The sequence below is a fragment of the Diceros bicornis genome, chromosome 32 (assembly GCF_020826845.1).
Source record: "Diceros bicornis minor isolate mBicDic1 chromosome 32, mDicBic1.mat.cur, whole genome shotgun sequence".
NCBI lineage: Eukaryota > Metazoa > Chordata > Mammalia > Perissodactyla > Rhinocerotidae > Diceros > Diceros bicornis.
This window is the reverse complement of record NC_080771.1, coordinates 5,838,442-5,856,938: the sequence shown is the minus strand read 5'-3', so window position 1 is coordinate 5,856,938 and position 18,497 is coordinate 5,838,442. Positions and strand designations below refer to the sequence as shown.

The 18,497-nt window shown below is 39.8% G+C and overlaps 1 protein-coding gene across 3 annotated transcripts in view; it reads left to right on the top strand.

Moving 5' to 3' along the window:
- Positions 1-17,014, top strand: part of TOX3 (TOX high mobility group box family member 3) — a 104,555-nt gene extending 87,541 nt beyond the window's left edge. For all 3 annotated transcript variants that reach the window (XM_058527798.1, XM_058527797.1, XM_058527799.1), the window contains exons 4-7: positions 3,653-3,922; positions 8,508-8,735; positions 10,891-10,971; positions 15,056-17,014. In XM_058527798.1, coding sequence (XP_058383781.1) covers positions 3,653-3,922; positions 8,508-8,735; positions 10,891-10,971; positions 15,056-15,793 — 1,317 coding nt within the window. In that variant the 3' untranslated portion in view covers positions 15,794-17,014. The remainder of the gene's footprint in view (positions 1-3,652; positions 3,923-8,507; positions 8,736-10,890; positions 10,972-15,055) is intronic.
- The last annotated feature ends 1,483 nt before the right edge of the window (positions 17,015-18,497 follow it).

Here is an 18,497-nt window from a genome sequence, read left to right as displayed (position 1 = left end):
TTTTAAGTGGGAATCCTAAAATCAAAGGAAGCGTCTTTTAAAGGTTACTTTTCTCCTGGAAAATGACTGGAGCTGTTCAGGATCGCCAAGTTCCTCGAGGCAGTTGTTAATAATTGGTGGCCCTAAAGGAACTTGAATCTCTAAAGAGACATTTTCACCATTAATCTTCTTATGCTGTAATCCTCACGCATAGGAAGTTGTTATCAGGTAACTGTGGACCATGGTAAATGCTAGCACATTTTGATGCATTGATTATGTGGTTCAGAGGTTACTTGGAAATATTTTAGAGGTCCTTGGTGTATTGTCTTGTGGGAGATAAGAAAGATGGGGCCAGCATTCTTTTGGATCTGAAAACTGTGTGGATGGCTCTAAGTTTGGGGAAGGCCCTGGCCCCACCACCAGTACTCTTCAGGAGTGGTTTTCACTCTGTCCCCACTGCAGAAGAACACCCCCTTCCTTTTTTTTAAATAAAATGTTATGAGGAATCTTGATTTCTAAAACAAATGAAAAGGAGTTGCTTTCGTTAAAAATGACGGTGGTAGAGAGCCCAGAGCCCCATTCATCTCTCTCTCTGTCAATACTTGCCTCCACCATTGAGGCCCATTGCTCCCTCGAGCACAGTTTTTCCCTCAGACAATCACTAGCCAGCTCCGTGGCCTGGGGAGTCACTCTTACCTAAGAGTGGGTATAATAGTATCTAATTCAGGAAGCTGTTTAGAGGATTGAATTGGAAAATGCGTGTTAAGTTTAGCGCAAATCCTGGCACATAGTAAACATACAGTAAATGATCCTTTTTCGTACACTGAACCTTGGCCGTTTGTCAACAGGAACCCTCAAGCAACCAGGTGCATCATATAGGCATAAATTGCAGGTGGAATTCAGGAAGAGCTGAGGACGCCAAGGAAACTTACTTCTTGGCCTTCTGTTTGACCACGAGACCCATATGAAGTGCTGTAGGTGTGGGTTGGGTCAATCAAGTGTCTATGCATGCTGATTTTCTACAGGCATTGGAGTCAGGAGAGCAAAGTAACTCCTATGTTAATGAGGAAGCTGCGGAAATCAGATCATCGTATTTCATGGCCGTGCCGGCTAACTAATTATACAGTCAGAATTAAAATACTTAAATTAGTGTACTCTGGAAGTTGCTTGTAGATACTTTAAAACATCTGGATTTAAATGACTAAAAGGACTTTAAAAAGCATTCTGAAGGATGTATATGGGGAGCAAAATTAAGAATAGGATAGCTTAATTGACAGTTATTGGGGGTGGAAGTGACATAAGCAAGCAATGGTGAAACTTCAAAAGAACATTGAAGAGTGGACAGAAAGCTCAAATTTTTGAGGAGAAATGGCCAAATGTGTGGTAGAATGCTAAGCAAAGAAAATTAGGACAAACTGATAACGTAAAATCCACTTTTGTGATACAAATCTGCAGAAGCACGCGTGCCAATTGAATATAATATTTGAGAACAGTGGAAGAGAATATAATCAGTGAGACAAGGAAGACTGGGATTGTTCTGATACATGTGACCCATTTCTCCAAGGATTCCACAGCAATTTAATAACTCAGAAGTTATTAAGAAGTGGGAAGTTTATATATTTAATATCAAAGCCTAGCAATTTGCTACAGACTATTTTAACTGCTTGTATATCTTCATTGTAGTTTTTCCTGACTCGAGTGTTTTAGATTTTATTAATTTTGTTTTGTTTTTGTAAGTGGAAAAAGTTAAGATTCTCCCCTCCTCACCCTTCCAATCCTACCCCTTATAATGTAACCATTGTTAAGGGTTTAAATCCTTTTTTTTTTTTTTTTTTCCAAAAAGGGGCTGTACTCTGTAATTATTTTGCAGCTTGCTTTTTCACGTACTATAGATATCACTCTAGGTTAGTGGTTCGCAACTGGGAACAGTTTTGCTCCCCAGGGGGCAATGTCTGGAGACATTTTTGATTGTCATGACTGGTGGGGCATCCAGTAGGTAGAGGGTTGCTGTAAATATCCTACAATGCAAAAGACAGCCCCCACAACAAAGAATTATCTGGTTGAAAATGTCAATAGAACCAAGATTGAGAAACCCTCCTCTAGGTCAATACACATAAATCTAATTCATTATTTTGAAACGCTTCATAATACTTTATAGTGTGGGTAGACGGTAATTTATTAACTAGTTAACTATTGATAGCTATAGCTTCTTATTTAGTGGCATTTATATATTTAATATTAAGAGACCAAATGCTCCAATTTAGTTATTTACAATTCATTTGTTTCTTTAAAGAGCAAAAATAAGCCTTATCAGAAAGACTCAAAAGAGGAACAGTTAAGCATTCATAGGCTTGTGTGTAAAATTAGATTCTGGGTCACCCTGAGTCAAGAGAATTTGGTTTCAATAAAAATCACAGACTCACTCCAAATGACAAGTCTTAAAGTAAGTCATTTGAAAGCATGTCTTCATTCTTTTGGAATTAAAAGAAAAAAAAAGAAGAAGCAACAACTCTAAAGCGTTTTAGATGACTGCCAAAAATAGAGAAGACTGCTTTTGAAGTGACTGCAATAACGTTCAGAGAAGCTAATTCTGATGATCTCTACCTCTTCCTTATACATATTTTTAAAAACCCATTAGTCCATTAAATCATGGTGGGTTGAACAAAAGAAAACAAAGCAGAGTTAAGATGAAAAAAGTGATACCCAATCCTAAAGACGTTGAATGACTTCCAGATGCTGTTGACAATGTAATTCAGAATCGGAATGACTCTGGTTAACCACAGGGTTTTACAGAAAAGGTGCCCTGAAGCAAACAGATGTTTGCTCTGTGCTTCTCTAGCCCATTCTTTGTACATGTCATGTGCATTCCTGGAAGGATAAAATAGAGAACTGATTCTCCTCTCTCGCAGAGCTGGGTAAAGGGGAATAGAACCCGAACTCTATGTGTGAGAAGGATGGCAAACCAGTTGGCGAGCCTCAAAGGACTGGACCTCTGCCTCAACTCTTCCCTTGTCATCAGTGTCCTCAAGAAGAAATGGGGGTGGGAAGTTTATCTTTCCTTTGCTAATAGTCTTTTATTATTATTTTTTTAAGTCATCCAATGACAGTTCTATAGTGAAATAGAGTAGACTGGATAATTTGGGCTTTGTGCTTTTGATCTTTCAACTTTTTGGCGTGAGTTCTTATAATTAATAAATTAATAGAGACCATCATCTTGGTATACGTCAGACCTATCAAAATTGCAACTGATCAAACCTATCTAAGGGACTGCTAACATTATAAGTTCATTGATTTTTTCTTTTTTTATTGAAATATAATTGACACATAATATATTAGTTTCAGGTGTACAACATAATGATTCGATACTCATATATATTACAAAATGATCACCACAGTAACTCTAGTTAACATTCGCCACCATACATAGTTAAAAAAATTTTTTTTCCTGTGATGAGGACTTGTAAGATCTACTCGCTTAGCAACTTTCAAATATGCAATGCAGTGTTGTTAACTATAGTCATCTTGCTGTACGTTATATCCCTATGACTTACTTATTTTGTAACTGGAAGTTGGTACCTTCTGACCCCCTTTACCCATTTCCCCCACCCACAGTCCACCCCCATGAGTTCACTGATTTTTGGGAAAACTAAGAGTTTCCTTCCTCGATTTTTAGGATCAGAGCCACACACAAGTTTCACAGTACCGGCAGGATCCTTCCTTGATCATGAGGTCCATTGTCCACATGACGGATGCTGCTCGCTCTGGGATCATGCCTCCTGCCCAGCTCACCACCATCAACCAGTCTCAGCTCAGCACCCAGTTGGGGTTGAATTTAGGAGGTGCCAGTGTGCCCCACACATCTCCTTCACCTCCAGCAAGCAAATCGGCAACCCCCTCTCCTTCCAGCTCCATCAATGAAGAGGATGCTGATGAATCCAACAGGGTAAGTTAGCTGCCTCAGTATGTAACCTACTAGAGAGTTTGGGATCACCCCATGCTCGTGTCTTTGAATTTCATTCATGGTATTCCCTTCGTTTTCTTCATGGATTTGGAGTAGCACTTAAATTTATGATGGTTTAATTTTTTTTCTTCACTCTTTTACTTATTTATTTTCTGTGGAAAGTGTATTCAACTGGAAATTGGGAGATCTGGCTTCTCCTACTAGTTGTAAGGTGTTGAGCAAGTCATTTAATTCTTGAAGGCTTAATTTTCCTAGTTTGCTAAAGAGAAGGCTTGCACTAGACTTGCCAGGAATTCTGAACTGCTCTGGTTCTGAGTTAATGTCCATGTGGGTAAGTTTCATCCAGTTATTTGGCTGAACTGCTGCCACATTTGACAGCCTTGCACCTTCAATAGTGTTTATCACTTAGTAAGTTTAATCATTTTATGTCTCTGCTTTTGTCATGGAAAATGTATATTATTCAAATATACATAGTTTGAAATGAAAACTTAGTTACAGGTGTGACTTCTCTGAATGCCTAGGAAAGTATTCTGTTTCATTAAAGTTATTTATTCTAGGTACACAGTTACCCATTCGTTATTCATTATGTGTTGTACACCTACTCTGTGCTTGGCGTTTTACTTGGTTCTGATATAAAGATTTATAAGAGAATTACTACCCATGGGACTCCCCACTGGGGATGAATAGCAATGTTTAAAATGGGCACCAGATGTGATTAGTGGTAAAATTGATGTGATGTGTGCTGAAATTGTTACCAGTTCTGCTTGGGAGAGTGATTTGAGGAAGACTTTATTGAGAAGGTGATATTTGAATTAGGTCTAAGAGGATACATAAAAGTTTGTGAGGCAGAAGACAGAGGCTGGCATTCTGGTGGAGGGAGCAGTGAAAGTACATGTCAATTTATGGGTATCATGAACAGTTTGATATGGGGGAGGAAAGAAACAGGAGTTGAAGAAAGAAATGGCTGAAATGTGGTAGCCTTTCTCCTGTTGGTAATTGAGAGCTGATTAATTATTTGCATAGAGGAATGGCATAAGCAAGTTTATGCTTTTAGAAAGATAACTTTGGCTGTATATAGAATGCATTACAAAGGGAGGGACCCGAGAAAAGGAAACCAATTAGAAGGCTCTTTTTATGAAGTGTTTCTTTTTAGCAAAGGGAAGAATGGACAGGAGGTACCAGATTAGTGAGACATTTAAGAGGAAGAATCAGTAAGGTTTGGTGATCCACTGGAATTTGAAGGAGTAAAAGATAAATTGGGGTTTAGTTTGAGAGCCAGCATCGATATAAATAAATGAAAGGATCAACCCAGATAGAAAGGAGTGGTATATTTTCTTCCATGGGAAAATGAGTTTGGCATGTATGGGTTAAATTTGGGGCACTTATATTTGAGCCTAGAACTCAGTTCACTGGAGGTGGAGCTGTAGATTTGGGGACCATCAGCACATAGTCCTGAAGACATAGAAGTAATCAGGATTTCTCAGAGTGTGTAAGGAGCAAGTCAAGGCCAGAACCCTGAGCATCGTTTATTTTTTTTATTTATTTATTTTTTTTGTGAGGAAGATCAGCCCTGAGCTAACATCCGTGCCAATCTTCCTCTTTTTGCTGAGGAAGACCGGCTCTGAGCTAACATCTATTGCCAATCCTCCTCCTTTCCCCCTCACTGCGCCCCGAAGCCCCAGTAGATAGTTGTATGTCATAGTTGCACATCCTTCTAGTTGCTGTATGTGGGATGCGGCCTCAGCATGGCCGGAGAAGCGGTGCGTTGGTGCGCGCCCGGGATCTGAACCCTGGCCGCCAGTAGCGGAGCGCGCGCACTTAACCGCTAAGCCACGGGGCCGGCCCCTAACATTGTTTATTTTTAAGTAGCAAATGGAAGAAAAGAAGCCAGAGAAGATTGTGAGTGATGAAAAGAGAAAGGAGGTTAGAGTAATGTTGCAAGGATTTCAAGGAGGAGGGTTTGGTGTTAACGCCCCATTGGACGCAGACTGGGCAAATGCACTAACGGTCTCTGTTCACACTCACAAGGACTTCAGTGAGATGAAGTGAGAAGTAATGATTAAAGAAACTCAAGGTGGGGCCGGCCCGGTGACGCAAGCAGTTAAGCGCACACCCTCCGCTGCGGCGACCCGGGGTTCGCCAGTTCGGATCCTGGGCGCGCACCGACGCACCGCTTGGCAGGCCATGCTGTGGCGGCGTCCCATATAAAGTGGAGGAAGATGGGCACAGATGTTAGCCCAGGGCCAGTCTTCCTCAGCAAAAAGAGGAGGATTGGCAGGTGTTAGCACAGGGCTGATCAAAAAAAAGAAACTCAAGGGATGTGACTAAGGCACAGCTAAGTTATAACTGCCCATTACACAGTTCAGACGGAGCCCTTTCATTTCACTCCCATTTCCACTGATCTTAGTACTTCTGTGCCAATCTGAAATTGTCATGCCTAAAAAGAACCTTTTGTGCAACTCCTAGCTTCATCCATCTTAAGTGAGCGTCTAGTTTTGTGTAAAGACAAGGAATCCAGTTTATCTTTTAAGCAACTTAGCAGAGAAAGGAAGATTAAAATTACTGTTGATTTTGTCTCTTTTGGGTAAAACTGTTTCTTCATCTTTCCCAACCTTCTTGAGTCAACTGCACAAAGGTTTCTTTTGGAGAATTAATTCTGAGCTTTTATTTAAACTGTGAGATTTTTCATTACAGGTTTTATTCTTAAAAGGTAATGATGATGGGGGCAAGTCATGGTTATCCAAGATAGACGTCAAATGTTGTTAACATCTGAATGTTGTTTAACAGAGAATGAAGTTGAACAACTCTTATTTGGAAAAAGCTGCCCTGGAAATTACTTTCGTCTTCATTGGTCAGGGCATTTTTGGTGCAAGCAGTGCCAAATTTTCTTCCAAGAAAAGAGTATAGTTGTTTGACTCAGAAGAATCTCTGTGTATATATATACTTTTTTCTTGTGGCTAAAGTAATATTTTTTCATTGAAGGAAAACTTGGCTCCTTCTGAAGCTCTAACTGAAAGGCATCTGACTCCCTTGATTCAGATTCATTAACTAGAATTAAGTCTCACTTATTCTGAGAATTTAGAAAAAAGATTGTGAGGTCTACAGAATTTTATTAAATTAATTGTGTGAATTATGAAAGATGACGTTCTGAAGGAGAGGTGAGATATGGCTTAACACTGTCTGAAGGATGTAAACTACTTGTATAAAGTATGGATGTTGTTATCACTCAAATAGCACAGACAATAAGCCCACCTAGAAGTAGGCTCGTGGTTTCCTAACACCTTGAGGGTTCAGACCTCTCAGAGAAAAGTTACTTGGCGGTTTCCTCCCTAAGAATTTTAGTAATTGGATTAAGTTCCAAATGACCCTCATTCGGACAGTAATGATTCTCTTGGAAAATTTGAATTAGGATTCAAGGCTCCAGGCCATTAAAAGCCAATCTGTTAGTAACTTGAATCTGTCTTTGTTGATCTTACCCAAGGCTGGCTTTTAAAACAGATTTTGTCAAACATTTCAGCATTCTTGATGAAGTTAAATGCAAAATTATCTTCAATATACTCATATTATAATTTAAGGCGTAAAACGAGGTTGATAAGTCATTTCCTCTGCTTTTCTGATAAGTACATTGTATGATCATTGAAATGAGAGGATAGCAGCAGGCAAATCTGAAGCTCGGTGGTATATAAATTTGGGGAGCTATACCCGTGTCATGTATATGTTTTTCATCTCACAGAGTTCATTGTGAATATGTGGGAGCATCTCTATGGCAGTATTCTTGTGGGCAGGGTTACTTACTTACCATATATAATAACTATCTTCTTAATATCCTTTTAGCCTTGGTGATTTTCAGTATGTACTATTTGCTCTTTTACAGGTTTTTAATTTTATGGAGTGTATCGATTTCCTTTCTATCTCCAGTTAAAGGAGTTTTGACATTTTTACATTTCTTATTCTTTTATTACTGTTTTAGAAAATAAAGATAACCTTACCCTTACTGTGCAAGCTTTGGGGTTGTAGCTAATTTCCATTTGAGTTTCCGGAGACCCATTAGCAAAGTAACATTCTGGTAAAATAAAAAAATCAAGCCTCAAATAATCAATTCAGATTCATCATACGTATGGTATGTGTCTATGGCAAGGGACCTCATTTAAAATATCTGAGTATGATCAACATCCTGAATATTATTTAGGTTTCCTTCTAAAACCTCTGAAAATGTAAAATATCTTGTTTATGTGTACATGTGTAGCATAGCATATATATATATATATATATATATAGCATCACCTGGTACAGAGTGTTCTGTTTTTCATTACTCATAATTGCTATTTAGAGCATATGTTGTGAATATATTGAAGATACTTCTGGGTCTCGTTAATCAATGTTCTAAATGCTAATCTCTGCTGTCCAGTTAACTCTAAGCAAATTTACCCCTCCCCCGCTTTTGCTGTTGATTCATCTGTTGATGATGCTTAACAAAACCTTGAAAGAACAATTGCAGACCTGAGTGAGCCTTGCTGCATTCTCTGCAACTATATTCTAGGCAGTGAATTTTCTTCCTGCTTTGCAGGCCATTGGAGAGAAAAGAGCTGCTCCAGATTCTGGCAAGAAGCCCAAGACTCCAAAGAAAAAGAAAAAGAAAGATCCCAATGAGCCACAGAAGCCAGTGTCAGCATATGCCCTGTTTTTCAGAGACACACAGGCTGCGATTAAAGGTCAAAACCCCAATGCAACCTTTGGAGAGGTCTCAAAAATCGTAGCATCTATGTGGGACAGCCTTGGAGAAGAACAAAAGCAGGTGAGGTGAAGATCCATCACAGCCATATATTAAAAAGTTGCCAGAATATTCCTCAGCCAGCCCTGTTGGTCTAGTGGTTAAGGTTTGGTGAGGCAAACCTTAACCACAACACCCGTCTGTCGGTTGTCACACTCTGGCAGCTGCGTGTTGCTGTGATGCTGAAACCTGTGCCACTGGTGTTTCAAATACCAGCAGGGTTACCCATGGTGGACAGGGTTCAGCAGAGCTTCCAGACTAAGACAGACTAGGAAGAAGGACCTGGCCACCCACTTCCAAAAAAATTGGCCATGAAAATCCTATGAATAGCAGTGGAGCACTGTCTGATAACAGCACCTGAAGGTGAGAGGGTGGCACAAAAAGACCAGGCTCGGTTCTGCTCTGCCGTCCACAGGGTCTCTGGGAGTCAGAATTGACTCGACAGCACTAACAACAAAAGAATATTCTTTACACCTTTTCTGAGTGAATACATTCACTTAATATGATGGCTTCTTATAAAAGCCTTTCTAAGCAGTGGAATTAAAAAACACAAACATACAAATCCAAACCACTCTCCAGTTGTATGGATTTCTCATTCCCCTTTAGGGTGCATGTTCAGAACCCATTCAGAGGAGAGTTGGAGGAAATCCAGGCAATATCCTGCAAGCATAAACTTTTGATGATGATCTTTTCATTTTAAATAATGTGGAATTTTTTTCCACATTATTTCAAAAAGGGCCCTACAAAGGGATTAGGTCCATCCTGCTTGCCTTTTCTTTGATCATCTTTCTGAACCCTTGTGCTCTCCTGGTGGGTTTCCAAACTTTGAAGCCACCTTTGCGTTGTTTCCTTATTGTCACCAGGCGTTTGAAATTTTATTCCAAGTTCATTTGAAAGCTCGGCAGTATGAGAGGTATTGAGAGATTAGCTGTGCTGGTGGGAGAGCCTTCCTTAGGGCCTCATCTCCTACCCTTCCCCTTGCAACTCCTCCAGCAAATGGAGAGGAGAGTGCCTTCCTTGCAGGTTAGTCCTTCCCCTGCTCCTTACAGGAAACTCCAATGACCATTAATAGGAGCTAACTCAGCGTATCCTCAGAAGACTACACCCCTATTAGTAACAAAATAGAATGATTGTTTCAGGAATGAAGAATGGAAAACACTTGATTTTTCGTTATAAATCATCAACTTATTCCTAGCAGCTAGTTTCTGTGGGATGGTGCAACTATAGAATTTGCCTGTTTCTTTGCAGCGAGCATGTTGCTGTATATAGCAGACTGATTTTCTGTCCCAGAAATGTAATCCTAAAAGACTGGCAAACCACTGCACCTAATTTAAATTCTGGAGAAAAAGATAGTTGTGCTCCGGTCTAACACCCAGACATCAGACCACTGTTAATAAAAGGAAGCCTAAATCTTGTCTGATATACTGGGATTTATTTATGCAACTCATTGGTCTCACTAATGGAAATCTCCCATCTTTTACTATTTCTGACTTTTTTTTTCTCCCAAAGAAAACCAAGGTCAAAAAGCCTCCACCTTTTCTCTTTTGTCTTCACAGTTTCTACCTGATGGTGTTGGGTTTTTTTTTTTTGGCTTGAGGAAGATTCAGCCTGAGCTAACATCTGTGCCAATCTTCCTCTATTTTGTATGTGGGTTGCCACCACAGCATGGCTGCCGACGAGTGGTGTAGATCCGCACCCAGGAACTGAACCCGGGCCACCAAAGTGGAGGGCTCCGAACTTAAGCACTAGACCACAGGGCCAGCCCCTCTTGTTGGTTTTTTAACCGTCTGATTTGGTGCAGTTTAGAAATGTATGTGAAGGAAAGAAGACATTGATGGAGAAACTCGTTACTTTCCATAATTTAAACCATTTGCAACAAATTTTACTCTCCTTGCTTCCTTATTTACCGCCCTAGCATGAGGCCCTCAGCGGTTACTCTCAAGGCATCTATACTGCCACCTGAAATCGTTTTCTCGTTGACAATAGTAAACATCAAAATGGTGCTCTCTTGAGGGGGGCAGGGTTTTGTTTTGATATATGTGTGTGTTCACGTTTAAAAATCAAAGCCACGGAGACCAATTTTTAGTGTGAATTATGTTGTGACCTAATTTGTACAGCCATTATTTTATGGCTGAGAATTTCTATGCTAAAGGTGGTGCTAATTATGGTCTTTTAATAGGTATATAAAAGGAAAACGGAAGCTGCCAAAAAAGAATACCTGAAGGCCCTGGCTGCATACAGGGCCAGCCTCGTTTCTAAGGTAAACCTTCCAGGGGCGGGCAGTCTCCCCGAGTTACCACGTTGAAAACATCCATGGAGCATTGACAACGTCCATGCAACTCCTCTTAGAGTTGACAAAAAAAGCATCTTGAACAACTCGTCAATTTATATGTCTCCGTTAGAGATTACCACCATGATGGCATGAAAAAGGAGTTAATTTAAACTGCTGAATCTAAATTGTTTCCACCAGATTCCCTGATCTCTCTCTATGTGTGTTGAAGCTATTAGACAGTTTTAAATAGCCACTGATTCTTTCTTTTTGTCAGAGGCTGAGATCTGTGTTAATGTCCTCTATTTAATCTGGGAGGTAGGTTTGTCAGGCATTTTTGGGCAGCATATCCTAAATTCTCCAGTGGTTACATTATTGTAATAGAGGATGTTGCATTTTTGACCAGCCTGTTTCACATCATATAAATAAATAAACCTCATGATTATTTAAAATAAAATTATGCTCCAAGTACTATAAAAAAAAAGACATGTATATGTATTATACTTAGCGTATACAGCGGACCCTGATGTATTATAAAATGCACAGTATCCCAAAGCGAATGTCGCTCTAAGTTACTATTACCTTGATCCAAAAGGAGGGTGAGCTATTACATTATTATTGTAATGTTTAATTAACTTTGTCTTTAGCCTTCTTAGAATTCAGAGAGGCTTGGGGAGGATAATTTGAACTCATGTTTTTGCTTTTGATGTATTTCCTCTGGCAAGCCCAGATTCCATTTCATTGTCTTGGTTTTTGCCTCAGGGACCGTATAGTGCCTCAGGACATGGTAGGTGTGCTGGCAAAGCCATTTTAAAAGGGTTCATCCCTCTTGTCTCTTCTTCACCTGAGTTCTTTCTTCTTTGTATTAAGATCTACCATTGGCAGCTGCTCAGAATCAGGTTAAGAGAGGTGCTCCTATCTCTGTTGACAGACAAGACACTTCCTACTTTATTAGAAAGAGAAAACAGTCATCAGGTCAATAGCAAAACCTTTTTCTGAGATTCTGGAAGACACACCTTAAAAGGTATAGCGATTCTGGACTCAGATTTGCACAGTGGCAGAAAACAATTGAACGTGTGGGCTGCAGATGTTGAGAATTGAGGTATAGTTGATGGCTAATTAGAGAGAGTGAAGTGAATAGAGTAACAGTGTGCATGTTCTTCTGAAGTGGATCATTTATTCATTCGTTTACCCAGGAGCAGGTATAGGTGATCTTTATGCATTAGAGCATGAATAATTGACCACGCGTGGATTTAAGCCAAGAGCCAGTAACTCAAAAGGTGTTCAGGAAATAGCAACCATGATTGGGCTCATGGAGTCTATGACTGATTTAGAAGGAAAAACTTAAAAGTTGTACATTGGATACTAGAATCAGGATTCAGTAGTATTTCTGAATGAAATTCCATGACTCAAAAAACCCAAAAGGATGGAATTTAAAAAAAATAAATTTAAAATATTGTTTGTTTGGTTTTTGTTTTTTGGTTTTTGGTTTTTTTTTGCTTTTTGTTTTTTCATTAGGTAAGTACAGTTTGAGAGCATCCTAAATTTATATTCAGAGACCTGGCAGGCAACTAAAACAGTCCTCGAGGTATAAGTTTAGAATAATTTCAACCTGAACCGAAAGTGTGAAATAGCTGCTAATGTGGTGAGCTCACAGGAGGGGACGTCTAATTGTATAGTGTGACGATTAGACCACATTTGAAAAATTGGTTCTGTTTTGGACTCCACAGTGTAAAGAGGATGGTGACCAATTGAAGGCTGTCTGGAGGGTTGCCTCCATGATGGTGAGGACTGAAAATCAAATATATGAAAAAATCAGGGAAGTGAGGATTTGGGGGCATATGATCTCGGTCCTCAAACACAGGGGCCATTATGTAAGGGAAGCCTAAGTTGGACCTCTGTGCCCTGGACAAGAGGATTCGTCTAAGGATGAGGTTACAGGGAGCAAGATTTCAGCCTCAACTTGAGAACTAATAAATAGGATTGCATCATATGTGCATTTCACTTATGCCTCTACGTTCAGAGCCAGGACTCCCTCTCCTAAGATGGGACTCTACTGTCACTTTTAATCTTCGCAACAATCAACAAAATTAATAGAAACTCTGTATTAAACCATAAGGGAGAAAAAACTATGTGTATTCTACTTTATGGGTGATTTAATGGTTTTTTTAAAGATAATTATGAGTATTTGCAGGCATCTTCTTCCCCCAAGATTTTAGAATGTGACCCTCCAGTAGCATGCAGCCCCTCTGAGCTTTCGTACAGAACCAGAGAGTTGTCCACTGACAGACGGTGCTTTCAGTGATAACGTGTTCATACAGAAGCCATCAACTATGGCTTTTCCTACATTGAGTGACTCTCCATATAAGATCACTTCTCGAGTTCCTTCTAATAGTCGATTTTATAAATATGTGTAATAAAAATCTAGAAGTAAACATTCAAGATCATTAAAGAGAGTGGATGATGGCTTGATGCCTCCAAGGTGCCTTCATTACCCCCTCCAAAAACCCTTATTTGGTGAAAAATAAGAGGAAAAAATAATCCTTAAGAGAAATCATTCCCGTCACTGTTGCATTAGTAAAATAATTTAGTTTTGTGGAGGTAATTATATGTTTTTAGCACAAAATGTAATAGGTAGTTTCTCGCCATGTTGAACCCCACCCAGATCAGTTGTTTATCATATAACATGTTGTTCAGTCACATGAATACTGAACATTCTCCCCTTGTCTGTGATTCCTGCAATAAATTCTGGAAATCTTTGAAAATATTTGGTAAACTAAAACATTTCGAAAATTATAAAGTTCTTCAATTTATTTTTTTGTTTTTTGGGGGTTTTTTTGTGAGGATGATTAGCCCTGAGCTAACATCCGTCGCCTAATCCTCCTCTTTTTGCTGAGGAAGACTGGCCCTGGGCTAACATCTGTGCCAATTCGCCTCTACTTTACACAGGATGCTGCCACAGCATGGCTTGACAAGCGGTGCATTGGTGCGCGCCCAGGATCTGAACCTGCGAACCCTGGGCCCCCGAAGTGTAGCACGTGCACTTAACTGCTACGCCACCGGGCTGGCCCCTTCAATTTATTCAATTTATTAATTTATTTTTAAGGCATTCAGTTATGCTTTTCTTATATTCAAGTGAGCACTGTTATAAATAATCATGCAAAGAGAGGGCTTTGAAGTTTTTAATAGCACTGGTTTTCTGGTAGTAATTGTTGTTAATTAATAAAAGTAGCTAACATTTACTAAGTGCTTCTCGTGGGCCAGGCACTGTTCTAAACGCTTAACAAATCTGAGTTAATTTAATTCTCACAACCTTTACACAAGGTAAATACCATAAACCCCATTTTATAGGTAAGGAAACTGAGGAACAAATGGGTGAATTAACTTGCCCAAAGTCACAAAGCTCTTAAGCAGTAGAGCTAGATTTGAACTCAGGCAGTCTGTACTCTTGTCAATATATGATCCTCGATGGTGAGGTTAGTTCAGACCTACATGCTGAAGAATTAATGTGTATCGGTTATCTTTTGCTGTGGTAGTGCTGTGTAACAACCAACCACAAAGCCCAGTGACTTAAAGAGGAAGCAGTTATCTCAGAGAATGCCAGGTGGCTGGCTGGTCCTTCAGATCTAGGCCGGGCTTGGTGGGATCAGCTAGTCCTGCTCATCTGTCTGCAGTCCTGTGGAGGTCAGAGGGGGCTGGACTCCTTCACATACATGGCAGTTGGCTGGCGGGCAGTGAGCTGGTTCTTGAGTGGGGTAACTCGTGTCTGTCATCACACACACGGTGGTGGCAGGTTCCGAGAGAGAGAGAGAGAAAGGGTGCGGGGCCTCTTGAGACCTCACTTCATCACATTCTGCCGACCAGAGCAAGGGCAGAAGGCCAGCCCAGAACCAAGGGGTAGGGAATTGGATTCCACCTCTGGGAGGAGCTAAAAAGTCCCATGGCAAAGGGCTTGGGTACAGGGAAGCAGGGCTAATGGGAGCCATTTTTGTAATCAATTTACAAGACTTAAAAATACTTTATCTTAAATACTTGTGTATTTTAATGTTTTGGAATTTTCTCCCCCAACACGCAGGCTGCCGCTGAATCAGCAGAAGCCCAGACCATTCGTTCTGTTCAGCAGACCCTGGCGTCCACCAATCTGACATCCTCCCTCCTTCTCAGCCCTCCGCTGTCTCAACATGGAGCAGTCTCAGCGTCACCTCAGACTCTCCAGCAATCGCTCCCTAGGTCAATTGCTCCCAAACCCTTAACCATGAGACTCCCCATGAACCAGATTGTCACATCAGTCACCATCGCAGCCAACATGCCATCGAACCTTGGGGCTCCGCTCATCAGCTCCCTGGGAACCACCTTGGTTGGCTCAGCATCCTCGACCCAAGTGAGCCCTTCAGTGCAAACCCAGCAGCATCAGATGCAGCTGCAGCAGCAGCAGCAGCAGCAGCAGCAGATGCAACAGATGCAGCAGCAGCAACTCCAGCAGCACCAAATGCATCAGCAGATCCAGCAGCAGATGCAGCAGCAGCATTTCCAACACCACATGCAGCAGCACCTGCAGCAGCAGCAGCATCTCCAGCAGCAAATCAGCCAACAGCAGCTGCAGCAGCAGCTGCAGCAGCACATCCAGCTGCAGCAGCTGCAACATATGCAGCATCAGTCCCAGCCTTCCCCTCGGCAGCACTCCCCCGTCACCTCGCAGATCACGTCCCCCATCCCCGCCATTGGCAGCCCCCAGCCAGCCTCTCAGCAGCACCAGTCGCAAATACAGTCTCAGACACAGACTCAAGTATTATCACAGGTCAGTATTTTCTGAAGACGCACGTGGCCGACGGATTCGCGTGTCTCGAGGAGAGAGGCATAGGAGGGTCAACTCTGCGTGGCTGATGCCTGTAAGTTGGTGGTGGTTATGCAGAAATATGTAACAGATCCCACGGTCCTCTCAAGTGTCTATTAGATAGGCAATAAGAACTACAGTATAGCTGAGTATCATCTTTTAGCGACTAAATCACTTTGTTTTTAAACAAGAAAAGCTGTGCTCTTTTGTGATGCCTTGTTTATTTATTCAGGCTATACCTACAATATGTGAATCAAACCGTTTCCCGAATCCTGGGACATACCGGTGACTATAAACTGGCCTCTCTGAGTCCTTGAAAATGGCCTTATTTCTCCAGAAGTGAATAAACCACACTTCAAGGCTATTTGAACTTCCGAAGCCCTCAAAATAAAAAGCACAGTTGTAACTACCTGAAATATGAAGATCCAGTTTCATACAAACATTTGTATGATGTGAATTGTTGATGGCATTTTTTTGTCATAAAAAAATAATGTAAATCACAGACTTTTGCCAAAGCTCTTATTTTTTTTCTCCTAAATCTCTCCAGAAAAAAAAAATGCAAGTGATTAGATTCAATTATTGACTCATTTCCACTTTTTACCCATGACTTCTCCAAATCGAACCACAGTGTGTGTTGTAACAATATCTATGACCACTGTTAGCCCATTATATTCATTCCAATTAGAAGAAAAGAATGTGAATATTATATTCTGTGTTTTGAGTGACAAGTTTCGAAAAATAAAAACACTGTATTTTTAAAAGGGAAATGCACTTAAATGAAAACAGTTATTACAAAAGTTAAGATTTAAAAAAAAAAGCAAGAGTTTTTATTATGATGTTAATGCCGGTGGAATATTTAAAAGGCGCACCACATCGGAATAATCAGTGTAAATATTTTCTTTCAAAGTTGTAAGTTTTCATATTATGTGTTGTAAAGTTTTCATAAACGAGGCTTTAACGTAAACACTGGTGACATAAACCATTCATTGCTACGTTGCTTATTGTGTTTTTATGCTGTTTTATACTTTTTTATGAGTTATGATAGCAGCAATTAAGTTGTTTGTATTTTGCTTAACTAAAACAAAAATGCTTTTATCTTGCTATAGAATAAACACATTTCAGTAAAAACTGTGGACTGTATTTTGATGCAACAATCAGGAAACTGTTCACTTTTCAAATAAAATGATATGTCAAATTTCACTTTCGGTTCCTTGAATACGTAAATGATGGGGACATATGCCCAAGCATCATCTTCCATTTTCAACTGGAGATATGATATTCATAGCTAAGAACCTGTATTGCATGGCTCCCAACTAGGGGCCTTAAAAAAAAATTGGAACTATTTTTGTAATTATCTTTTTGTTAAGATGCAAGTGGCCAGGTAACTAAAAGCAACCGTCTTCTATTTGGGGCTAGAATTAGCCGGCGTTGTGTTGCTATCGCTATTAAAGCGGATGGCGAATGCTAATTCTTAAGCCAAAATAATTATTTCGGTGCCCACGTCTTCCCCCCTTTCTTGCTCTGTAGTGCCTCCTCTTTGAGAACAGTGTGACTACTATCCCCAGTTGTCTTGCATGATTAATTACAGCATCTGTCCTGTCAGAAGCTATAATGAAGAGGTCTTGATAAAAATTGCAAATTACCACTGGCAACAGTCTTAAACTGCTTATGATAAAATGAAAATTAAAAACAGCAAGTGTCAACCCTGACCAGAATCCTAATCTGGAAAAAACGAGGGTCTGAGTAGTGGTGTCCATAGCTACTGTGTGCAAGACATTTGAAAATAATGGACTATGGATTCCTCCAAGTTGTTGTTGTATTTCAAAGAATATTTACTGTATATTGTGGGCTATGAATAATGAATTCAGCTTTCAATATTTCATAATCCCCTCGTACTCTCTATTATGTACAAATATTGAACAGCAAGAGATTCTAATTATAAATTTATAGATTTCTTGCTGTGGAAAAATTTAGGTCTAAATTGAAGCTTTTCATAAGATATATTAGTTGACAGGTGTCAGTGTTCAAACAGTCTTAGAATGATGCCTCATCATATCTACAAGGGGGCAGTTGTATTCCACAAAGAAATGATCTGCTTGCATCAGACCCATCAGAAGCAGAGCTGATGCTAAAAGATTTTCTGTGAATTGAAACTAACGTTACATAACAATAAGAACCATTTTATATTCTGTTGTGAAACCTTTAGACAAATGTCTTCAAAATTAATTGCTAAACTACATGTGACAGTAATTGTGTATTAGTTCTGTAATTGTCATTTTGAAAACCCATGAAGTATTGCTTGGAAAAAAATGTCACTAGTGATAAGACTTAATTGCAAGTGAAGTCTGTTTTCAACTGTTTGCAGTTAGAAGCAGGTGTTGTAACATCTATTAAATGATTTTATAAATCTTGGGTTTTATCACATTTGATTAAATGCTGTTAAGCCACTGACGGTCAATTTCAAGAAAAAAAATAGTTTAATTACTATAGATTAAAAAATTAGTCATCGGGTGAAACTATATATTTAAAAATGTCAAAAGGCTTGAATCATGAAAAGAATTCCCCAACCTTGATACCAAATTATTTTTCTCAGGATTCACTAAAACGTATTACTACTCAACTTGTATTTCAGTTTATACAAGTGACTGGTTCTTATTCCAGAGACATAGTAAATACGTGGTGG